General features: G+C 43.9%; 7 protein-coding genes across 9 annotated transcripts in view; 3 read left to right on the top strand and 4 right to left on the bottom strand.

Moving 5' to 3' along the window:
• LOC126560785 (uncharacterized) overlaps nt 1–17646 on the bottom strand; it is a 422053-nt gene that overhangs the window by 162660 nt on the left and 241747 nt on the right. The window lies entirely within an intron of this gene.
• The window catches only part of LOC126563180 (selenoprotein F), an 805869-nt gene that overhangs the window by 140495 nt on the left and 647728 nt on the right, over nt 1–17646 (top strand). The gene's annotated exons all lie outside the window — the stretch shown is intronic.
• Nucleotides 673–3718, bottom strand: LOC126561612 (DNA replication licensing factor MCM4). The gene is made up of 6 exons (XM_050217872.1): nt 3611–3718; nt 2888–3537; nt 1836–2815; nt 1400–1766; nt 878–1330; nt 673–803 (listed from the first exon to the last, which is right to left on the bottom strand). The coding sequence occupies exons 1-6, from the start codon at nt 3693–3695 to the stop codon at nt 708–710; spliced, it is 2631 nt and encodes an 876-aa protein (XP_050073829.1). The 5' UTR covers nt 3696–3718; the 3' UTR covers nt 673–707.
• On the top strand, nt 4247–7057 carry LOC126561611 (origin recognition complex subunit 1). Its single transcript, XM_050217871.1, has 3 exons — nt 4247–4362; nt 4441–4626; nt 4709–7057. The coding sequence occupies exons 1-3, from the start codon at nt 4247–4249 to the stop codon at nt 7038–7040; spliced, it is 2634 nt and encodes an 877-aa protein (XP_050073828.1). The 3' UTR covers nt 7041–7057.
• On the bottom strand, nt 8625–11954 carry LOC126563560 (GPI ethanolamine phosphate transferase 2). Its single transcript, XM_050220205.1, has 7 exons — nt 11794–11954; nt 11327–11726; nt 11040–11228; nt 10626–10968; nt 9595–10567; nt 9201–9522; nt 8625–9125 (listed from the first exon to the last, which is right to left on the bottom strand). Exons 1-7 carry the CDS (start codon nt 11943–11945, stop codon nt 8631–8633), a joined length of 2874 nt encoding a protein of 957 aa, XP_050076162.1. The 5' UTR covers nt 11946–11954; the 3' UTR covers nt 8625–8630.
• LOC126562829 (protein immune deficiency) lies at nt 12820–13681 on the top strand. Its single transcript, XM_050219415.1, has 2 exons — nt 12820–13437; nt 13520–13681. Exons 1-2 carry the CDS (start codon nt 12820–12822, stop codon nt 13679–13681), a joined length of 780 nt encoding a protein of 259 aa, XP_050075372.1.
• LOC126562839 (proteasome subunit alpha type-4-like) lies at nt 13978–15065 on the bottom strand. Its single transcript, XM_050219429.1, is given in 5 exon segments — nt 13978–14234; nt 14309–14432; nt 14496–14793; nt 14870–15047; nt 15050–15065. Coding segments are annotated over 5 exon segments (765 nt in total). The 3' UTR covers nt 13978–14085.

The following is a 17646-nucleotide window of genomic DNA, read 5'->3' on the forward strand; positions in this document are numbered from 1 at the left end:
ATAGACGGAAAATAGTAACATACTTACTTGCTTGCCTATCAAGCGGATTGCCGTTTTGGTATCCTGCCTCCGCCGGTGTTTAGTAATTAAAAGCTTAAAAAGGCTAGAGGGACTGTGTGGTCTGGTGAATCACGAACTCATGAAGCTCAAGATTGAATCATTTGAATTTGTCCTGCCACACACACCGGGCCAAAAATTATTCTGAGCATCGATGTTTTGTCTGCTCAGAGGAGCAAAGGTAAAGTTTTGGACGACTTCAAGGGTTCGATCACATATCTGATTATCACCCCTAGGTAAATCAGTGTTTGTTAGCAGGCTTTTCGGGGGTCGCACCTTCATTTTGGTTTTTGCCTCGTTAATCTCAAACCGCAGTTGATGTTGAAGATGATGTTTGAGCCTGGTAAGCCTCTGTTTCATCGGAGAACCTCAAGCTTATGATGGCTTCAGCGTACGCCAGAACTCTCTGGAGCTGAGATCTGAATTGACTTGTATAAAATGGTCCCCGAAGTTTCCACCTTCTAGTCGTAGAGTTTTACGATTGAGTGATGCACAGCAGAGCAACTGCTTCATCAGCACGAACACCATGACTTTGATGATATATTGAATGCATAAAAAATATTAACTATTTATTATGGAAATACTATTCATAAAAAAGTACAATAAGAAAACACACACGTGGATAATCTAAACTTAATCAAATCTTAAAATTAGCAAACACGAATGGTATTGTTACCGACGATAACGATCACTCCCTCGTCCTGCAGTTCCTTAAGCGCATCTTCAAACATTTCCTTTGTGATAAGCTGAAAAAAAGGAAAATCAATTCATAAAATGAAAATTTCTCCCGTTATACAAAAAACTATCCGCCAGAACTTACCGCCTGCGAACCGTCCCTGATTTCGCCAAACAGTTTCTGATACGGAATGGTGGAGATTTTGCCCTTCGCTTTGAGGTTCGCCTTGATAGCCGAAACCACTTCCGCACGTTTCTTGCGCGCTTCACTGGACAAACCGGTCGTGAGGATACCGACGTCAATCTTGCCGGACAATGGATCGGTTGCTGATTGTTTCAATGCTTCGCGATGCAAACGCCACGCTTCCTCGACATCTTGAACGTCGACGGTTTCACTCAACCGTACCTTAGCATGGGCTTCGGACAGACGGATCAAACTTTCCAGCTGCCGGGGGTAGGCCGAAATTTGACCTCTACCTGCACCCACTTTGCGCATATCGACATAAACTTGAATAAGACGCTGTTGTGCCTCCTCCGAGAGTACCGGATTGATGTGTTCCTTTGCGTAAGCGATATAGTCACGCAGCACGCTCATGTCCTAAAACAGAAAATTGGAGCTAGATTAACAACGACGATCTACAAAAGCAAATACGGTATGTCCACTTACGACCAATGTGTCCTCGTCCTCTTCGCGCGTGGCGTAGTACATCGACACCAAATGGGCTGCCAGGCGCCGATCGAACACCTCGTCTTGTGGGTCCAATATCAGAAAGATGAGATCGAACCGGGACAACAGCGTGTGCGGCAGCTGCACATTGTCAATAATGGTCTTGTTCTTGTTCCATTGCGATTCGGACGGATTGGCAGCGGCCAGAATCGATGTACGGGCGTTCAACTGGCAAATAATGCCCACCTTTGCGATGCTCAGCGTTTGCTGCTCCATCACTTCGTGCAGAACACTTCTGGTCGAATCGTTCATCTTGTCGAACTCATCGATACAGCAGACGCCATTATCCGCTAGCACTAAAGCACCACTACAATACAGAAGTACAATAATTAAACTTTGTACGGTTTGTTAGACGTAATAGCTTTATAATACATACGTTTGCAATACCAACTGTCGTGTTTCGGTGTCTTTCGTAACATACGCCGTTAAACCGACCGCCGATGATCCACGTCCGGAGGTGTACTGCGTCCGGGGCACCAAATTGTACACGTACTGCAACAGTTGCGATTTCGACGTACCAGGATCTCCGCACATGAGAATATGTATCTCGGCACGGAAGTTTTGTCTTCCAGAGGTGGCCTGCTTCTTCTTCGATCCACCAAACATCTGCAACAGTATGCCCTTCTTGATGTCCGTGTTCTCATAAATGGACGGGGCAATGCAGCGCACCAAGCGATCGTACACGTCCGGCTTTTCGGCGATCTTCTTCAACAGTTCAATCCGTTCCGGTGGGAACATATGATCTTTACCCTCCTCCTCCTCGTACAGCCTCTTATCATCGACCTTGCGGAAGTGGAGCACATCGATGTGCGTCCGGTACACCGATTTCATGCTCGATTGACGAGGATTTTCCTGTATCGGCATCGCCTTGTAGATTCCTGTCACCGTCACACGATCTCCCGGCTGTACCTTATCGACCAAATCTTCGTGAGCCATCAACAGCACGTTGTGCGGCGTTTGACCGGCAGCCATATCATCGGGCGATTCCTGCAGCTTAATCAACTGTCGATCGGCAAACTGTGACCGATTGTGGATAAGCTGGAAGCAGTGATTGGTGTTACAGTGCGAACAGAGCGTAGGCTCTGCAATCCGTCCACGTTCAAGTTCCACCACGACGGAGAAACTGCATATCGAGCACTTGAAAAATGCACAACGCATTTCGGGGACAATGTTCGACGTGCGGATCACCATACCGCTGATCGTAATAATTTGATCAATGTCTTCCGGGTTCAATGCGCGCATGTTGCGCGTTTTGTCCGCATTGAACGGGCGAACCTGGATCTGATGTTCAAGGATTGCGGCTGGGTAGCGCTCGAAGAACATCTCGTTCACTGCCATGTCCAGCGCAGGAATAACCTAAAAGAACAATGGGAAAGCTTAGGATCGGGATGGTTGGATCTTTACTTAAGCGGTGTTCAGTTTACTTACATCTTGAGGATAACAGATCAACTGACGATACAGCGCCTCATCAAACGTTTTCAAATGCGCACAGTTAAAGTTCAAATAAGGCTCCTCCAGGGTATGAATTTCTTCCAGCTTTTGCATATACAGCGGCTCGTTCAAATTGATTCCTTCAGTCAATTCATCTTGTGCCGCATTCGGATCAATGTAGCGCATTATAAATTGCTTAAACTTGCTCATGCATTCCGTCACGACGACATTCGTACCCCACACAACCAGTCGCGGTCCGGCGTTTGGCAAGTCACCTGCAGACGCTTGACTTTCCTCCTGGATTGGATCGAGATGGGGATCCGAGCTGCCAACGTTAACCTGGCGCGGTAGTTTATCCACCCGCAGATCCGGCCGCTGGCGCATCGGTGTACCACGAACGCCGGACCGTGGTGTACGTATCGAACCCAACGAGCTGGGTGTTCCATAGTTCAACGGCGAGCTAATATCTATTTGGCTCATACCGGCAGCACGACTGTAAGGGCTTGTCGCTTGCATGACCGGGGCATCCACTGCCGGTGAGGTAGGCACCGTTACATGGTCGGAGCTTTCGATCGCCACACTTGCTCCATTCTGTGGCATACTGCTACCGATGCGCATTGGAGTTTCACTTTCACTATTGGAAGTACCTGATGATTTTATAGATCAAGGGTTTACTTTGCAAATTTGCACCTTCTGGGTAGATTTTTGCACACTACTCACCCTGCTTCATTGGAGTTCGTTGAGAATTTTCCTGCGAACTATCCGCACCCCGGCGGCCACGGCTCGATCTAGCTGGGCTTGACATTTTAAGGCGTCACAAAATTACAAAAACAGACGGAAAATGTTTGATAAAACCTGCTTAATTTGCAAACAATCAACGACACGGCACACAGAATAGCATTCAGTGGAATGAGCGCGGTATCGTTTTTTGTAAACAGAAAAGCGCGCGCTTTTCAGCTACAAGAAAGTTTTTAAAGGTGATATTTTTTCAAGTAAATCAACCGTTTGCAACGGTGTATATAAATCGGCAACACAACGGAAATTCTATTTTGTGAAAGAAAAAGGATTCTCTGGTAGTAATTTGTAGTAAAATAGACCTTAATTGTTGCAAAACATTAATTTACAGTAATTTAAAGCTGTGAATATTCCATTCGGTCCTAAAAAACATCATAAATACCGCACGAATCAACAATAGGCGCACCTTTCCCCATACACATCTTATGAACGAACCGGTCGAACCGTTCAACAGTTTTTGTGCCATTTTTTTAATAAACTTCATTGCATTCGCGCCAAATACGTCCGTCGTATTGTGCTTTTGAGTTTGTGCCTATTTAGTTGTAAAAAGTCTGTGTAAACATGCCGAAAAATAAACAGTTTAATAACAACAAGTTTACCACACCAATTACTTGGGTTGGCAAACAATACCACCCAGTTATTAATATTGCAAAGCTTCAGTTTGCCGCGTTCTACTCGTAAGTGTCCGCCACCGCCGTACATGACGTCGCACTACAAATGAGATATTAATTATACTTCCCAATTTTGTTTTGAAGGAAATGTATTTTTGGTGCGCTTACTCTGGAGGTGGGAAACTATGTGCTCGTGTCCAACGTGGATGCGGCTGAACCCGACTCGGTGGATGGTTGTGATGTGGCCCGTATTGTACACATGTACGAGATGTTGAACACTGACTGCACCAAAATGGATCCGTGTCGCGCAATCGTTGAGTGGTATTCTAGGTAACTTATTTATCGTAGCAACGTGCCAAGTACAGTTTAACAAATGTATTCTTAATCCTTATTATTATTATTATTATTACAGACCATCAGCCCTGCCAGCAAAAATTATTAACGACGAGAACTATGCTTTCGACGCACGTGAAGTTGTGGCCGATGCTCGCTTCAGTCCGGACATATCGATCGAAACCATTTTTAATCTGTGCAGTGTCGAGCACGTTTCACCGCAAGTAAATTTAAAAGAACTGCAGTTACTTAAACCTTCCACGCGCTGCCCAACATTTTTTGCACGTTATAAGTTGGAGAAATCTTCCACAAGAAAGTGGCATCTTGAACCGTTACTCTCAATACCCGGGACGACCGGTAGCCCACGGAAAAGAAGATCGATGTATGATAGATCGAACGTACCAGCAACGGAAATGCCCAAAACACCGAAACTTAAACTTACGCGCACCAAATCGATGGAGAATATGGCAACGTTAACGCCACATCAGAAGGACAGATTGGTGGAAGATCGTTGGGCCGTTAAGATCGTTGATATGAAGCGTAACATCGATCATGTGACGGAAATTTTGAGCGAGATAGAAATTAGTGATAACGAGGTCAGAAGTACTCCGTCAAGGCAGGCCAAACTACAGAAGGGACGCCGAAGTAGTATGCATGTGAGGCTGAACGCTAACATAAATGCGTACGCTTCTAATAGCGGTACGGAGGACGAATGTCTGAACTATTCGATAATAAAAGATGATGCAGTGAACGAGCAACAGTTAAAAATTAAACTGCGCCTTTCAGAAAGTCAGAAAAACCCTGAAACGCCTCGATCGTTGCGAAAGCGGCTACCGTCGTCATCTTCATCCGTTTCACATGAACATGTCTCACCGCCCAAATGCCGTAAATCGTTACTGCCATTGGATGGCGAAATTGTGAGCACTCCAACGGGACGCACACACAGGAAAAGCATTCTAAAAACACCCAGCACTACTGCATTGCAACACGCTGGCACGCCTAAAAGGAACATTCAACTATCGAACATAGTTGAGGAATGTGCTAACGGACGTCGAGTATCGCGTGTGCTGAAGCTATCGCCTAAGAAACCGGAATCAGACGAGATGGAAGAACCTAAAACGCCTAAACGGAACAGCCGATCCTCGCTCGCCACGGCTACCGGAAGTGCTACGAAATCGACACCAAAAAGCGCCAACAAAATGAAGCTCATCCGCGATGGAACTATTAAACCAACCATACATTCGCGCGACGCTCCGCTAGCTAATGAAATGAACGAACTGGCGATTGCTCGCGAGCGTCTGCACGTATCCGCAACCCCGGCTAGCCTTCCGTGCCGCGAGAAGGAGTACGAAGAGATATACAACTTTTTGGAAGGTAAAATTTTCGACGGCTGCGGTGGATGTATGTACATTTCCGGTGTTCCTGGTACGGGTAAAACGGCCACCACGACGGCCGTAATACGAGCGCTTAAGCTCTTATCGAAGGAAGAGCACATACCCAAGTTTGAGTTTATCGATATCAACGGTATGAGACTGACCGAACCACGTCAGGCATACGTTCACATCCATCGACAGCTGACCGGGAAGACGCTAGCATGGGAACAGGCGTACAATCTGCTAAACAAACGATTCACTACCAAAGCTCCGAGACGCACGACCACTGTGCTGCTGGTGGATGAGCTAGACATTCTCTGCAACAAGCGTCAGGACGTGGTGTACAACCTGCTGAACTGGCCTACCATGCCAACGGCCCAGCTGATCGTCGTCACGATCGCCAACACGATGGATCTTCCGGAGCGTTTGCTGAAGGGAAAAATTTCATCCCGACTCGGGCTTACTCGATTAACGTTTCAACCTTACAACTTCCGCCAGCTGCAAGAGATCGTAATGGCCCGATTGGTGGGAATGAGTTCCTTTAATAGCGATGCCGTTCAGCTGGTAGCACGCAAGGTAGCAGCCGTTTCAGGCGATGCCCGCCGGGCACTGGACATTTGCCGTCGTGCCACCGAACTAGCTGACGATCAGGCACGAAAAACGGACCAACCCGTTACGGTGTCAATGACGCACGTACAGCAAGCACTGACGGAAATGATCACCAGTGCTAAGGTGCGAACGATTCGTAGCTCTTCGCGGATGGAACAATTGTTTCTGCAGGCTGTTACAGCTGAAGTTACACGTACCGGGATCGAGGAATGCAACTTCCTTGGGGTATATGCACAGTACGAATCGTTGGCCGCATTTTCGGGTGTAAGCGTACCGAATCCCGGTAGAGCTATGGCGATCTGTGCACGACTAACGGCGTCCCGCATACTGATTTGCGAGGGCGGAAGTAACGATATTTATCAGAAAATTTTACTTAACATTAGCACGGACGATGTGCATTTTGCACTGCAAGCTAGCAAACTGATGTAGAAGCTTATTGTTCTGGAAACAAACTTGATCCTATTTTTATCTTCTTAACAAATAGTTTGTATTAAAAGACTTTCTATTATTCTAAACATATAACATTTGCAATGAGTTTTGTTTTGTAATTGTCGGACAAATGAAAGAAAACAAAGCTAACGGAAATTTATATCAGAATTTTTAAATATTAATTGGGACTAGATTTTGCCATTTTATTACAAAATGATGTTACACTGTGTCAAAACATTGTCCGTACAGCCTTTTTAAACTTTTTATAATTGTTTCCAGATTTCATGCATTCGACACAAAAATCTGTGTTTTTATAAATAAGTGCATGTAATGACATAACGTTCATCCAGTATTTAGACAAAAAACTGTTTTTACGAAAAAAAGACGTGACATTTTTGTTCTACAAATAACATTTTTTTTAGTTGTGTTGGTCATAAGCAGCAAAAGTGACACTAATAGGCTTTACTAAGGGTTTTCATCAAAAAACGAAGGCCCTTTTAAGTTATATTTTTGTATTTTATGTGTTTTTTTCTAGAAAAATGGCCGTTTTATACATCAATCATCCCGGTTAAAATTCGAAAACTGATAATTGCTCTCAGGATCGAAGGCAAAAGATTGTCCGAAAACTCAGCTGAAGTAAATCACTCGCGATATTTGATTTCAAATGTGGTTCAGACCTTCTAGAAGTCAACATCCTTGCAGACTGCATCCCTAAGAGCCCGTCAAATTAAGCTCACCTAAATTTACAAACCTGACCCTAACCCTAACTCAATTTTACAAAATAAAAAATCTGTACCCGGCTATGAAGCATGGTCGATGATCATTTTATGATTTGGGGTGCCTTCAGTGCTTTAGTGGCGTGCTTTAGGGCACTGAAAACTTTAAGTTCATTGATCCTACCAAGGATCGATTCAAGTATTTATTCGGATAGATAAATTGAAAACAAGTGCTGTAAAATTGAGTCAAGAATGAAATTTTCTGCTTGTAATTATCTTGGAATAATCCCAAGCATACTTCTAAGTTTGTCAAAGGAATGGTTGCTGTACAACGTCAAAAAAAGCTTACGGATACGCCGCAGTCTGTAAACTTCAATCCTATTGAGAGTTTGTTGGATCATTTTGAGGGAAAAATTCAAGATCCACCGATTCAGAATAAAAACTAGCTGACAGGATTTCTCAAGCAAGAATGGGAGAAAATTTCTTCTAATATAACATTAAAATGGACAGCGAAAGGGTGACATACGGAGTATTAATTTGATATATTGGGTTTCCATAAGCTGTGCGGACAATTTTTTGACGTCGATTTTGAAATCATTTATCGGTTTATCGCTTTTATCAACAAATCGAATTGTTTTTTTTTTTTTGGGTGATATCAATGCTGGTTGATGAGAAGAAAACATTGTACTGCTTCGTGAAATAAATGTAACATTTGTTTTACTTCCCTTGCTGTACGGGCAATTTTTTGACACAGTGTACTTAGAAACACTCCACAATGATGTACTTGCAATGAATGCATATGCAGAAAAGCCATAAACCATACGAACTAAAATCAGTATTTTCTAAGACTTTATGAGCAAAACTTTCACACACCTTAGCTTAACGTTTTTGGCAACAGCAGCAGGACTAGAATTACCTGTATCAGCACCAACCAGACGGTGAAGTACTCGTAAATTATCTTTGGCGAAAAAACGGTCCACACAAATATGTGATCGCGCAAAACGGTCGCTACAACTAGGAAAAAACTTACTGGTACCATAATAAGTACGTTTAGCAGCAATAGAATCTTTTCTTTCGCATTGTGCGTTGCCGATGATGGGGCATGTTTTTGGTGTCTGATGAAGAGAAAAGAGGAAAACCGAATTAAAAGCGGGCTCAAAAATGAATTATCAATTCTTTCCCTCAGAAATACATACTTAACGTCCCGCTCAGTTTCCGAGAATATGTGATGAAGCAGTAGAAGAAAACTTAAAATAGGCCCACTAAAGGTGTGCAGCGTGAGGAACAATCCTACTCGAACTATATTGAAATTGTTGAGTCCTACATATCCTGCGTTGAGATCGATTGTGGCCAAACTGTTGGAGTTGCCCTATTTAAGAAATTGTGCCAGATTAATCGCGCAAACACACACCCACACACACACACAGTGTTGTGCATTACTTACCTGATAGAAGTAAAACGTTTTTCCTAGCCAGTAGTGAGTAATTACTTTCAGCATTATGCTGCAATACTTATCGTCTGCGATGTGATCGATACGCTCGTTAAGAGCTCTACTCGTAGCCAACAGTGTACCAACCAGCAGCACGTTGTGCGGTTTGTGAAGTAAGGCAGACAACAGGGCGACAATGATGATACAATTACTGTACAGCTCACCCGTGCGTCTTTCGGCTGGGCGTCCAACAATCGCCCGATACATCAACGGTAGAAACCCGATAAAGAATATTTCTACCAGATTGATCCAAAATATGGTTAAACAAAATGATGAACTGTAATGAGATGAGATTCGATAAGAATGGATTTTGAGCAGTACAATATGAGAAACGTTGATCGATAGTTACTTGGAAGCACTTAACCCGAACATCCTCACAGTACCGGATGCAGCACGGTAGTAGTAGATAAGCATGGCCGCAGTCATCGACAGTACGGTGGTAAGCAGCCCTGCCATATAGCAGATTTGATACACCATGTAGCACAAACCAACAAACATGGTCACGCTAAGCCAAACTTTATGCTCGTCCTTTGACAACCAATCGCCGACATCGGGGATATGTTGCCACTTGTCTCCAGTTTGATTGAAGCGTCTTACCAACACGTGAATGCAAGCGAAAGCTATCGAGGCGACACAGAAAATGCTTCGCTCTTCCTTGCAAACCTCAATCAGCGAAGCATCAGTTTTGGAGCGCTTAATCATGCTGATCGTGCTGTTCATTACGCTGACTTGCTTCAACGTTAGCAGCACCATTACGCTGCTGGTAAGATAGTACCAAGTTTGATGTTCTTCCTCAACGAAAGAGCTACTTGCCAGCGAAAAGCAATGGAAAATTACACCGAACCATATGAAGGTGGAAAGAAGCGAGGAACTGATAGAAGGTATCTTTATACCTTTAAGTGAATGAGATAGTATCACCCACAGGGTAAAATAGACAACCGACAGTGAGATTAATGCTGCATGGAAGAAATTCGTTGGCTCTTGGAAGGATTCCTTTTCAAACGATAAAAGCTTCAGCAGTAGAAAGCTAAGCAGCATACAGTTGATGCTGGGAAATAGTTTTGGTTGCAAAGACAAAACGGTCGCGTTTGCATCCTGTAGCAGTTGGGTAACGGCAATGGCCGCACATAACAACGACATCACCGTGCCGATAAGGATAAACACAATGTCGTAACGTATGTAACTGGAAATGAGCAGCTGCGTTAACTGTTTCGATACCGATGTGTAGAGCAGTAAAGCGCGTTTGTAGACGGAAATATCAGTTACATCCTTCAAAAATAGTTGATGCAGTTCTATCGCTTCTCGGAATGATTTGTGTACCTCTAGAAAATATTAAACATGAAACAATAGGTGCTAGCTATAAATTAAGCTGATTCTTACCGGTGATTGTGAATTTTTCCCTTAAAATCCCTTCCACTTTGGAGGCCAGTCTTTGAGTATTGTAGTACAAGGCGTAAAGCATTTCTCTTCGATGTAACATCTTCAGCGCAGGATCAATCATGGAACCAATCGAAGCGTACGGTATGGCAACACCCATCAGAATGGACATGGTGGGCGCTAGATCGATCTGCAGGAATGTTTCCTCACTTTTCGCACACTGATCGCTAACAAGTACGAGCGGTACAAGCGTTTCCGGGTGCGTTGAGCCACCGTGACCGCCGGAATCGCGCATTCCATGGTCACCGGTAATAATGAGCAGCGGTTTTGTGTAATACTTTTGTTTCTGTAACGACAATCAATACATTTATCATTCGGAATTTCGATTCGGGACACAAAACAATACAAAACGCTCACCCATTTGTCCATGGTTTCGTGGATGGTTTTGATAACTTTATCCATTTCACATAATTTCCCCGGCACTTTATCACTGTATGGGCCTTCCACGTGTCCAATGTGATCCAATCCGAGATAGTGAAGTATCATAAGCTTCCAGTCGTACATTTGCAGTTCCATGCTGAGAAGCTTTGTGATGTTTTCATCACCCTGCGGAAGAAGAAAGTGGAGGGAGAGGAAAATGCAATGAGCAAACGCACACGCATCCCGTCCGTCCACGCCCAGTAGTATGGCTGTTTGAGAGTTACCTTATAAAAATCATTCACATACAACGAATCGGTATTCTCGCCCGTACGATGAAACACGTCCGGAAACATGTTCGTCCACGTGTTGTCACCGTAGAAAACTGTTTTTTGCTGCCTTTGCTTCATTTGATACAGAAATGTGTCCAGCTTCATTTCGGGGCTTCCGAGATTGAGTATCACGTCCAGAAAGCTAGGAATGGCACCGGATGTCATTGCTTTGATTCGAGGCATTGTTACGGTCGGCGGATGGACCTGTAATCGATACAGGCAGGCTTTTCCATCGCCGAGCAGTTGGTTTAGAAACTGAAAATTATCTTCCTGCAGTACGAAATCCATCCGCAGGGCGTCTATCACCATCAAGATAGCTCTCGATATTCGTGGTTTGTAGTCGGTGCCATTAAAGCTGAAGGTGCAAATAAAGAAGAGGTAAGACTGAATCACGATTCCGCTTATCGGAGAGTAACCTTTACCTAGCATTTCCGATGGTTTGAGGTAGCTCGTCGAAGGAGGCTTTGGTTGTAGGTGAAAATGAGAGTGGGAAAAAGCCGTAGCAAAACAAACTGAACGAAAACAAAAACACCACAAATGTGTACACCGCTATGTGATCGTTTCGGGCGTTCATGGCACGAGAAATTGGCTGGTCAGATGGTTTAACACACTTTCACTTTCATCGTACCGGCGAATATAACTTTTCTTTACTGGTCCACTACGGGTGGTTTGGCTGCAAACACGAAATAAACAATGCTATGCTACAATGGCTTGTCAAGGGTTAGATAGGCCGTTGACGCAAGGCGAATCCAAACAAATCAGAAATGTTGCCAAACTGTTTTTCCCGTAAAAAAATGATAATATAATTTCGACTGAATATGATTCGTCTGATTTACATGCTAGTAAATGTTCTAGACTACTCTTGTTTTTTTTAACGATCTCATTACATATTACATCAATTTACATTGACGGCAAAATTGCATTCGTGCTAGCGACTAGTGATGGGATCTCTGGAATGCACCCGCGGTTCCGGCACATGTGATTCCAGTTCCGGAATCGAAAAGGAACTGGCATTTCCATCCGATACCGTTGGAACCGTCCGGAACTGTCGGAATCGTTATAACCGTCCGGAAGCGCTGTCGGCTAGCCGTTAATTTTTCTTTTTGATGTGTATATTTTTGATTTCCTTTTCTACACGTGTATCTATCATAATCGAATGGATAATTTTATATGTTGTATCTGTGGGGCAATTTTTACCAGACGGTTCCAACGGTTTCGGACGATTTTGGATGATTCCGGACGGTTACAGAAGGATTGGTTGCACCTACCTTCCATAACTGGTTCCGATGTTTGGTGGAATCGTCCGGTCGCGACTGTTTTGTACGATTAGTCATTGTTCCAACTGACAGCTAGATGCAAATGTGTTTTGGTTTCAATCGCAACAATAGAACAGCGAAAACATTCTCGTTCCAATAATTAATTTACGTAGTTACTTCTTTACAAACGAAATGGTAAAAATTTCGAACATAATCGGAACACTGTTCCACAAAAATGCACCATCGAAACTTGAAACAGATGCCGCTCCACTACCACCACGGCGGAAAGCAGACACGCAGGAAGAAGGGTCAATGGCTCACAGTAATACTCCCGCTACAGTGCAGAATGGGAATTTGCCAGATCCAAACGTAAACTCGCCGAACGCCTTGGCAGTAAGTTCAGCCGAGAACAACACTTCACCACAAACGGTAGTGAACAATGTGCAGCACAATACACTCTCGGTCCCGCAAACATCCATTTCCAACACGACTGGTATGCAGGTGTATCAGATAAGGAACGCGAACAATCTACATATCGGAAACAATTACACGTTCAATACTGCCGTAGTGGACGAAGGTGCTTCAACGAGTGGCTCCCCTGTGGCAGGCAGAACCGGTGTAAAATGGGCAAACTTACGGCTGTCGAATACCATCTCACAAATGATGCATAGTACGGACGAAGTGGATTCGGAAATTATTGACACGGTTTCGCGTCATCTGGGATATGAGTGGAAAAGTTTCGCCCGTAAGCTAGAATACTCCGAGGGACAGATTGATGCATTTGAAGCCGATAACAGTACCTTGGCTGAGGTAATTGACCGTCCTCAAGTCGAGTTTCAAGTTATGAAGCAAAGGGAATCGTACATTCTTACAAATATTTTGAATTTTTCAGCGAATTTACAGTTTTGTGTTGGATTGGACACGGAACGACGATGAACCAACGGTTGGTCGACTTGTTACGCTGCTGTGGGACAACAAGCACAAGGAAACAGTTTACTACATCAAACAGGTGTGGAAAAGGCGTCAACAGGAGAGTCGTGCTGATCGGAATTAGTATTTGGAATACTCTCTACCAGGAGTTGAATTCCGTAAAGATTTACCATATGAGATTTAAATCTCTTCCGTAGTTATTGTGATATCCGAACGTTTAAAATGCTCGAAAGCAAAATGCAGATCAAGTGCCTGTTACAAACGTTACAATTGAAAATATTCCAACCTATGATCCAACAGTACAATACCTAGTGTAAGGAAAGTGAAATATTTACGATGAAATAGTTGTATAAATGAACACGAAATAAACTAAATTTAACATATAACTGCTAGTAAGTGTTTAAGGGTAAAGCTATTGAATTAAGAATCGTGAAAGATAGCACTCTTCGGTGCTTTTTTTTATTATTTTAATGCTTCCTTCCCCTCATCTGTTGCCATCTCTTCCTGAACAGAACACTTACATGCGAATTATGATTTTTGACCCAGCTTCTCCTTCTTGGCAGCTTCCGCTTCAGCTTCTGCCTTCTCGTATTTTGCAATTAATCCATCAACCTCAGTGCTGGACAGAATTTTTATGACCGTTTTGTTATTTTCACGGGTAAGAACAGCCATTTCAACTAAAGTTTTAAATGAAATTTGATCGTTAAAACGCTGCAAAGCTGTTTGAAACGAAGTTTCGCAATGTACTTACTCTTCTCCGACGTAAGCTTGGTCATGTCCAGCGTCTTGGACAGTACTTTTACGGCCAAATCCTGTGCCTGCACTAAACTGATGTCACTATCACTCAGTTCCTGCTTAAGCGCAGAAACAGCGGCCTGAAAATTTTCAAAGATGTGATTAGAAATCATTTCCTGGCTTTGGGAAGGGGGTTTTCATACCGCCGAATTGTTTCCAATGCAGGTGGCTTTCCATCCACCATAGTTTCCGCTAGGGTCCGACTGGTACAGCTGGTATCCGTAGTGTTTATCCCATCCCATATAGAGGATGGACACACCGAAAGGCCGCTTGCCACCGTACTGGGTGTACGCCTGCTTCACATCACACAAGTGCGACACAAGCTGTTCACAGGGCATAGCTTCCCCATAGTTCAGTTGGTACCGCTGGGCGATAACTCGCAGCAGATTGGTAAGGACATTCGCATCGGACGTAATGCCGGCCACCGAACACACCATATCACTGGAAGCACAAACAAACATTAAAGTCATACTAAATAAATTTAAACGATCGAAAAGTGCATTAGCTCTGAACTTACTCGTTCAATTTGTAGATCTTCTCCGAGAAGATAACGTTGTCCAACAGTTTGTTTGTGTTGCGACGCTCGGCTGCCAACAGTATTCCATCCTTAGCCAAGATGCCAAGTGAGGTACCCGCATGTGAAATGGCTTCCATAGCATACTCGACCTGGTACAATCGACCTTCCGGCGAGAAAATTGTAGTTCTGGAATCATAACGACGGGCCTACAAAACCAAAGGTGAGTTAGCATAAAAACGGCAGGTTATAACCTCAATACATGATGCGGCTTTTGCATTCACTCCCTAACAGTTGTTCCACACGGGAAATGAGGTGCACCTTTTGCTATATTTGAACTGTGTATGCTTACCATCTTTGATGATTTATATTTGAAGCCGAATAAACTACAAAACAAGTGTACGATTGTAGCGAAATTAACACAGCTTTTCGGGACTTGGACGTAAACAGTAACTCCAGTTTTGATGACTGTCAATTGCACAGCGTATTTTGAACTGTCATCGTCGAGAAGAGCCGCTTTTACCCGATGATCCGGGAAATCGAGCGGTTTCGCATTAACCGGTGATTCGTGCAGATTTTCCGGCGATTTCGAGCAAAACAGCTACAAAACACTTTTCAAACATAACGTTTTACGTATAATCTCTTCTTTGCATTCTTCATCTAAAATGAAGTTTCAGTGGGTTTGGTTTCAATGCAATGCAAATGTACTGTACATTTGCATTGCGGGCCGAACCCCGTAGTGAGTACAGACCGAGTTACCAGACTTCAGTTCACACAGCACAATCAGTCATCGAAACCTATCCGGATGGCTCTTCGCGTAGGGAGGAATTTTGCATATGCAACTCTTCTTCTTCTTGGCTTATCGATGATTCCCTATGATTCTCTATAATTCCCTTCCACAGTAGGTTCCTTAAACCGTGAAGCCCCCTGATCGATTCAGCTCCTTTCTTCGGCGAGGCCCACACTGGTCGGCGAGGTCGCACTGTTCCATACTACCGTGCCGCAACCGCACGTTAGTACAGCGGTACAATCAGCACTCTGCAGCACGGAAGACAACCCTTTTCGGAAGTAATGTTTCATTTCAGACTACATCCAACAGGATACGCTGGTCCAATAAAACACATCGGCTATTTTTACAAGCTACCAACTCACTCGGACCATTTGAATCGTCTTTACACAACAACTTAGTGTTATTTGCAATATACATCGTGCCTACGGCTTTACAATCTATAAAAGTATTTTAGAAAAGTAAGGCTTCCATTTCTGACTTCATTTACATTAATATATATTTGTAACCGGTCAGGCAGTTTTCTACACTGATATAAAATAAATAGTTGTACATTTTGCTACTCCTAAATAAATGAGTATATATAGTGAGTGGTTCAAATTGTTTATGAATGAAAATTGTTAATTTTTTAACTTCCAATTGAATACAACGATACAACAAAAATATTGGTACGGCTATGTAAAGTTGCACCATAGAGACTTGTGGTAGTACATGTAGACGACGACCGAAATGGTATTTGGTTTTCCTGCCATGATCCATAAAGATTGTCAATCTAACTACTTCTGCCACCGAACTGCTCCAAGCATCACCCTTTGCCGTTTAATCTTGCAGTTGGTTTAACGCATCAACAGATCTAATCCAAACTAATGAAATCGTGTTAGACATGCGGACGTAAGGAACGTCGTCGCCAACGTAGACTCAAAGTCTCTATAAATAAATGAAATCGTGGATTTGGTTATGTTAAAGCAGAAAATTCAAGCACTTAGCGGTCGCCACAAATCTTACACTACATTTTGGCTCAAAAGTACTCCAAAGCATCTTTACCAAACACTTTAATCGATTGTATTTGTGCGAAAAACACAATCAAATTGAATAAGTACCCACGCGATTGATGCGAAAGAACATTAGCGTATTACATTGGAGCATGAAAAGCTGCTCATCGCTCAATTAGCATTCCATAGAACGACGAACCTCAAGCCCAACGCCTGGGTACATTGAAGCGAGAGCCAAACGGGGCGGTAAAATCTCTTCCCCAAAAGCAGTGCGAACGATGAGCGCCACAAGCGTACTAATCGTTGAATGGGGGGGGGGGGGGGGGGGGGGGGAGGGATGCGCAAATGGTGCAGTGGGGTCTATGTTGGTTTGGTGCAGCCCACGCCAAGGGCTCGTCCGTAGCTGGGCCGGAATGTTGGCATCAGTTAAATGCAAACGGTCGAGGTGTTCAAACGCTCTGCGCTCTACACGCCCACGCCGGTGCCGAAGTGGTTTGAGCTCGAGCGATTTCAAACAATAATAATTGTACGTTAAATTGGGCTCATCATCAAACCACAACATCGCTGTGAGTGAGTTCTGCTGTGTTTCGGTGATTGTGGGCGCTGATAGGTTGGGACAGGGTAACGCACTTGTCAGAATAACAGCTCTATGATCGTAATCGGTGCAACCATGTCTTGCTGCGGAAAAGTCACTCATGTAGAGTTTAATCGTATTATGTAGCAAGTCGCGGAAGAGTTGCGCTTGTGCTTGCGAGTCCTCGTACTAGGACTGACTGATCGACTCGATATGCAAGGGAGGTGAAGTTAAAATGAAGATTGAATAATAACGGCCCACCCAACGGTACCTGAAGGAGGATCACTCTGTGGAAAACTCCGGCGTGCAGACGAGGAAGGTGTGTGCGCGTGTGCGTGTGTGTGCGTGTGTGTGTGTGTTGCTGGAAGGTGTACAACAAATAGCTGGAAAAGCCGAGCATTCCCAAATGCAGTGCAAGTGCAAACCG

This window comes from Anopheles maculipalpis, chromosome 3RL (genome assembly GCF_943734695.1).
Source record: "Anopheles maculipalpis chromosome 3RL, idAnoMacuDA_375_x, whole genome shotgun sequence".
In the NCBI taxonomy this organism is placed as follows: Eukaryota; Metazoa; Arthropoda; class Insecta; order Diptera; family Culicidae; genus Anopheles; species Anopheles maculipalpis.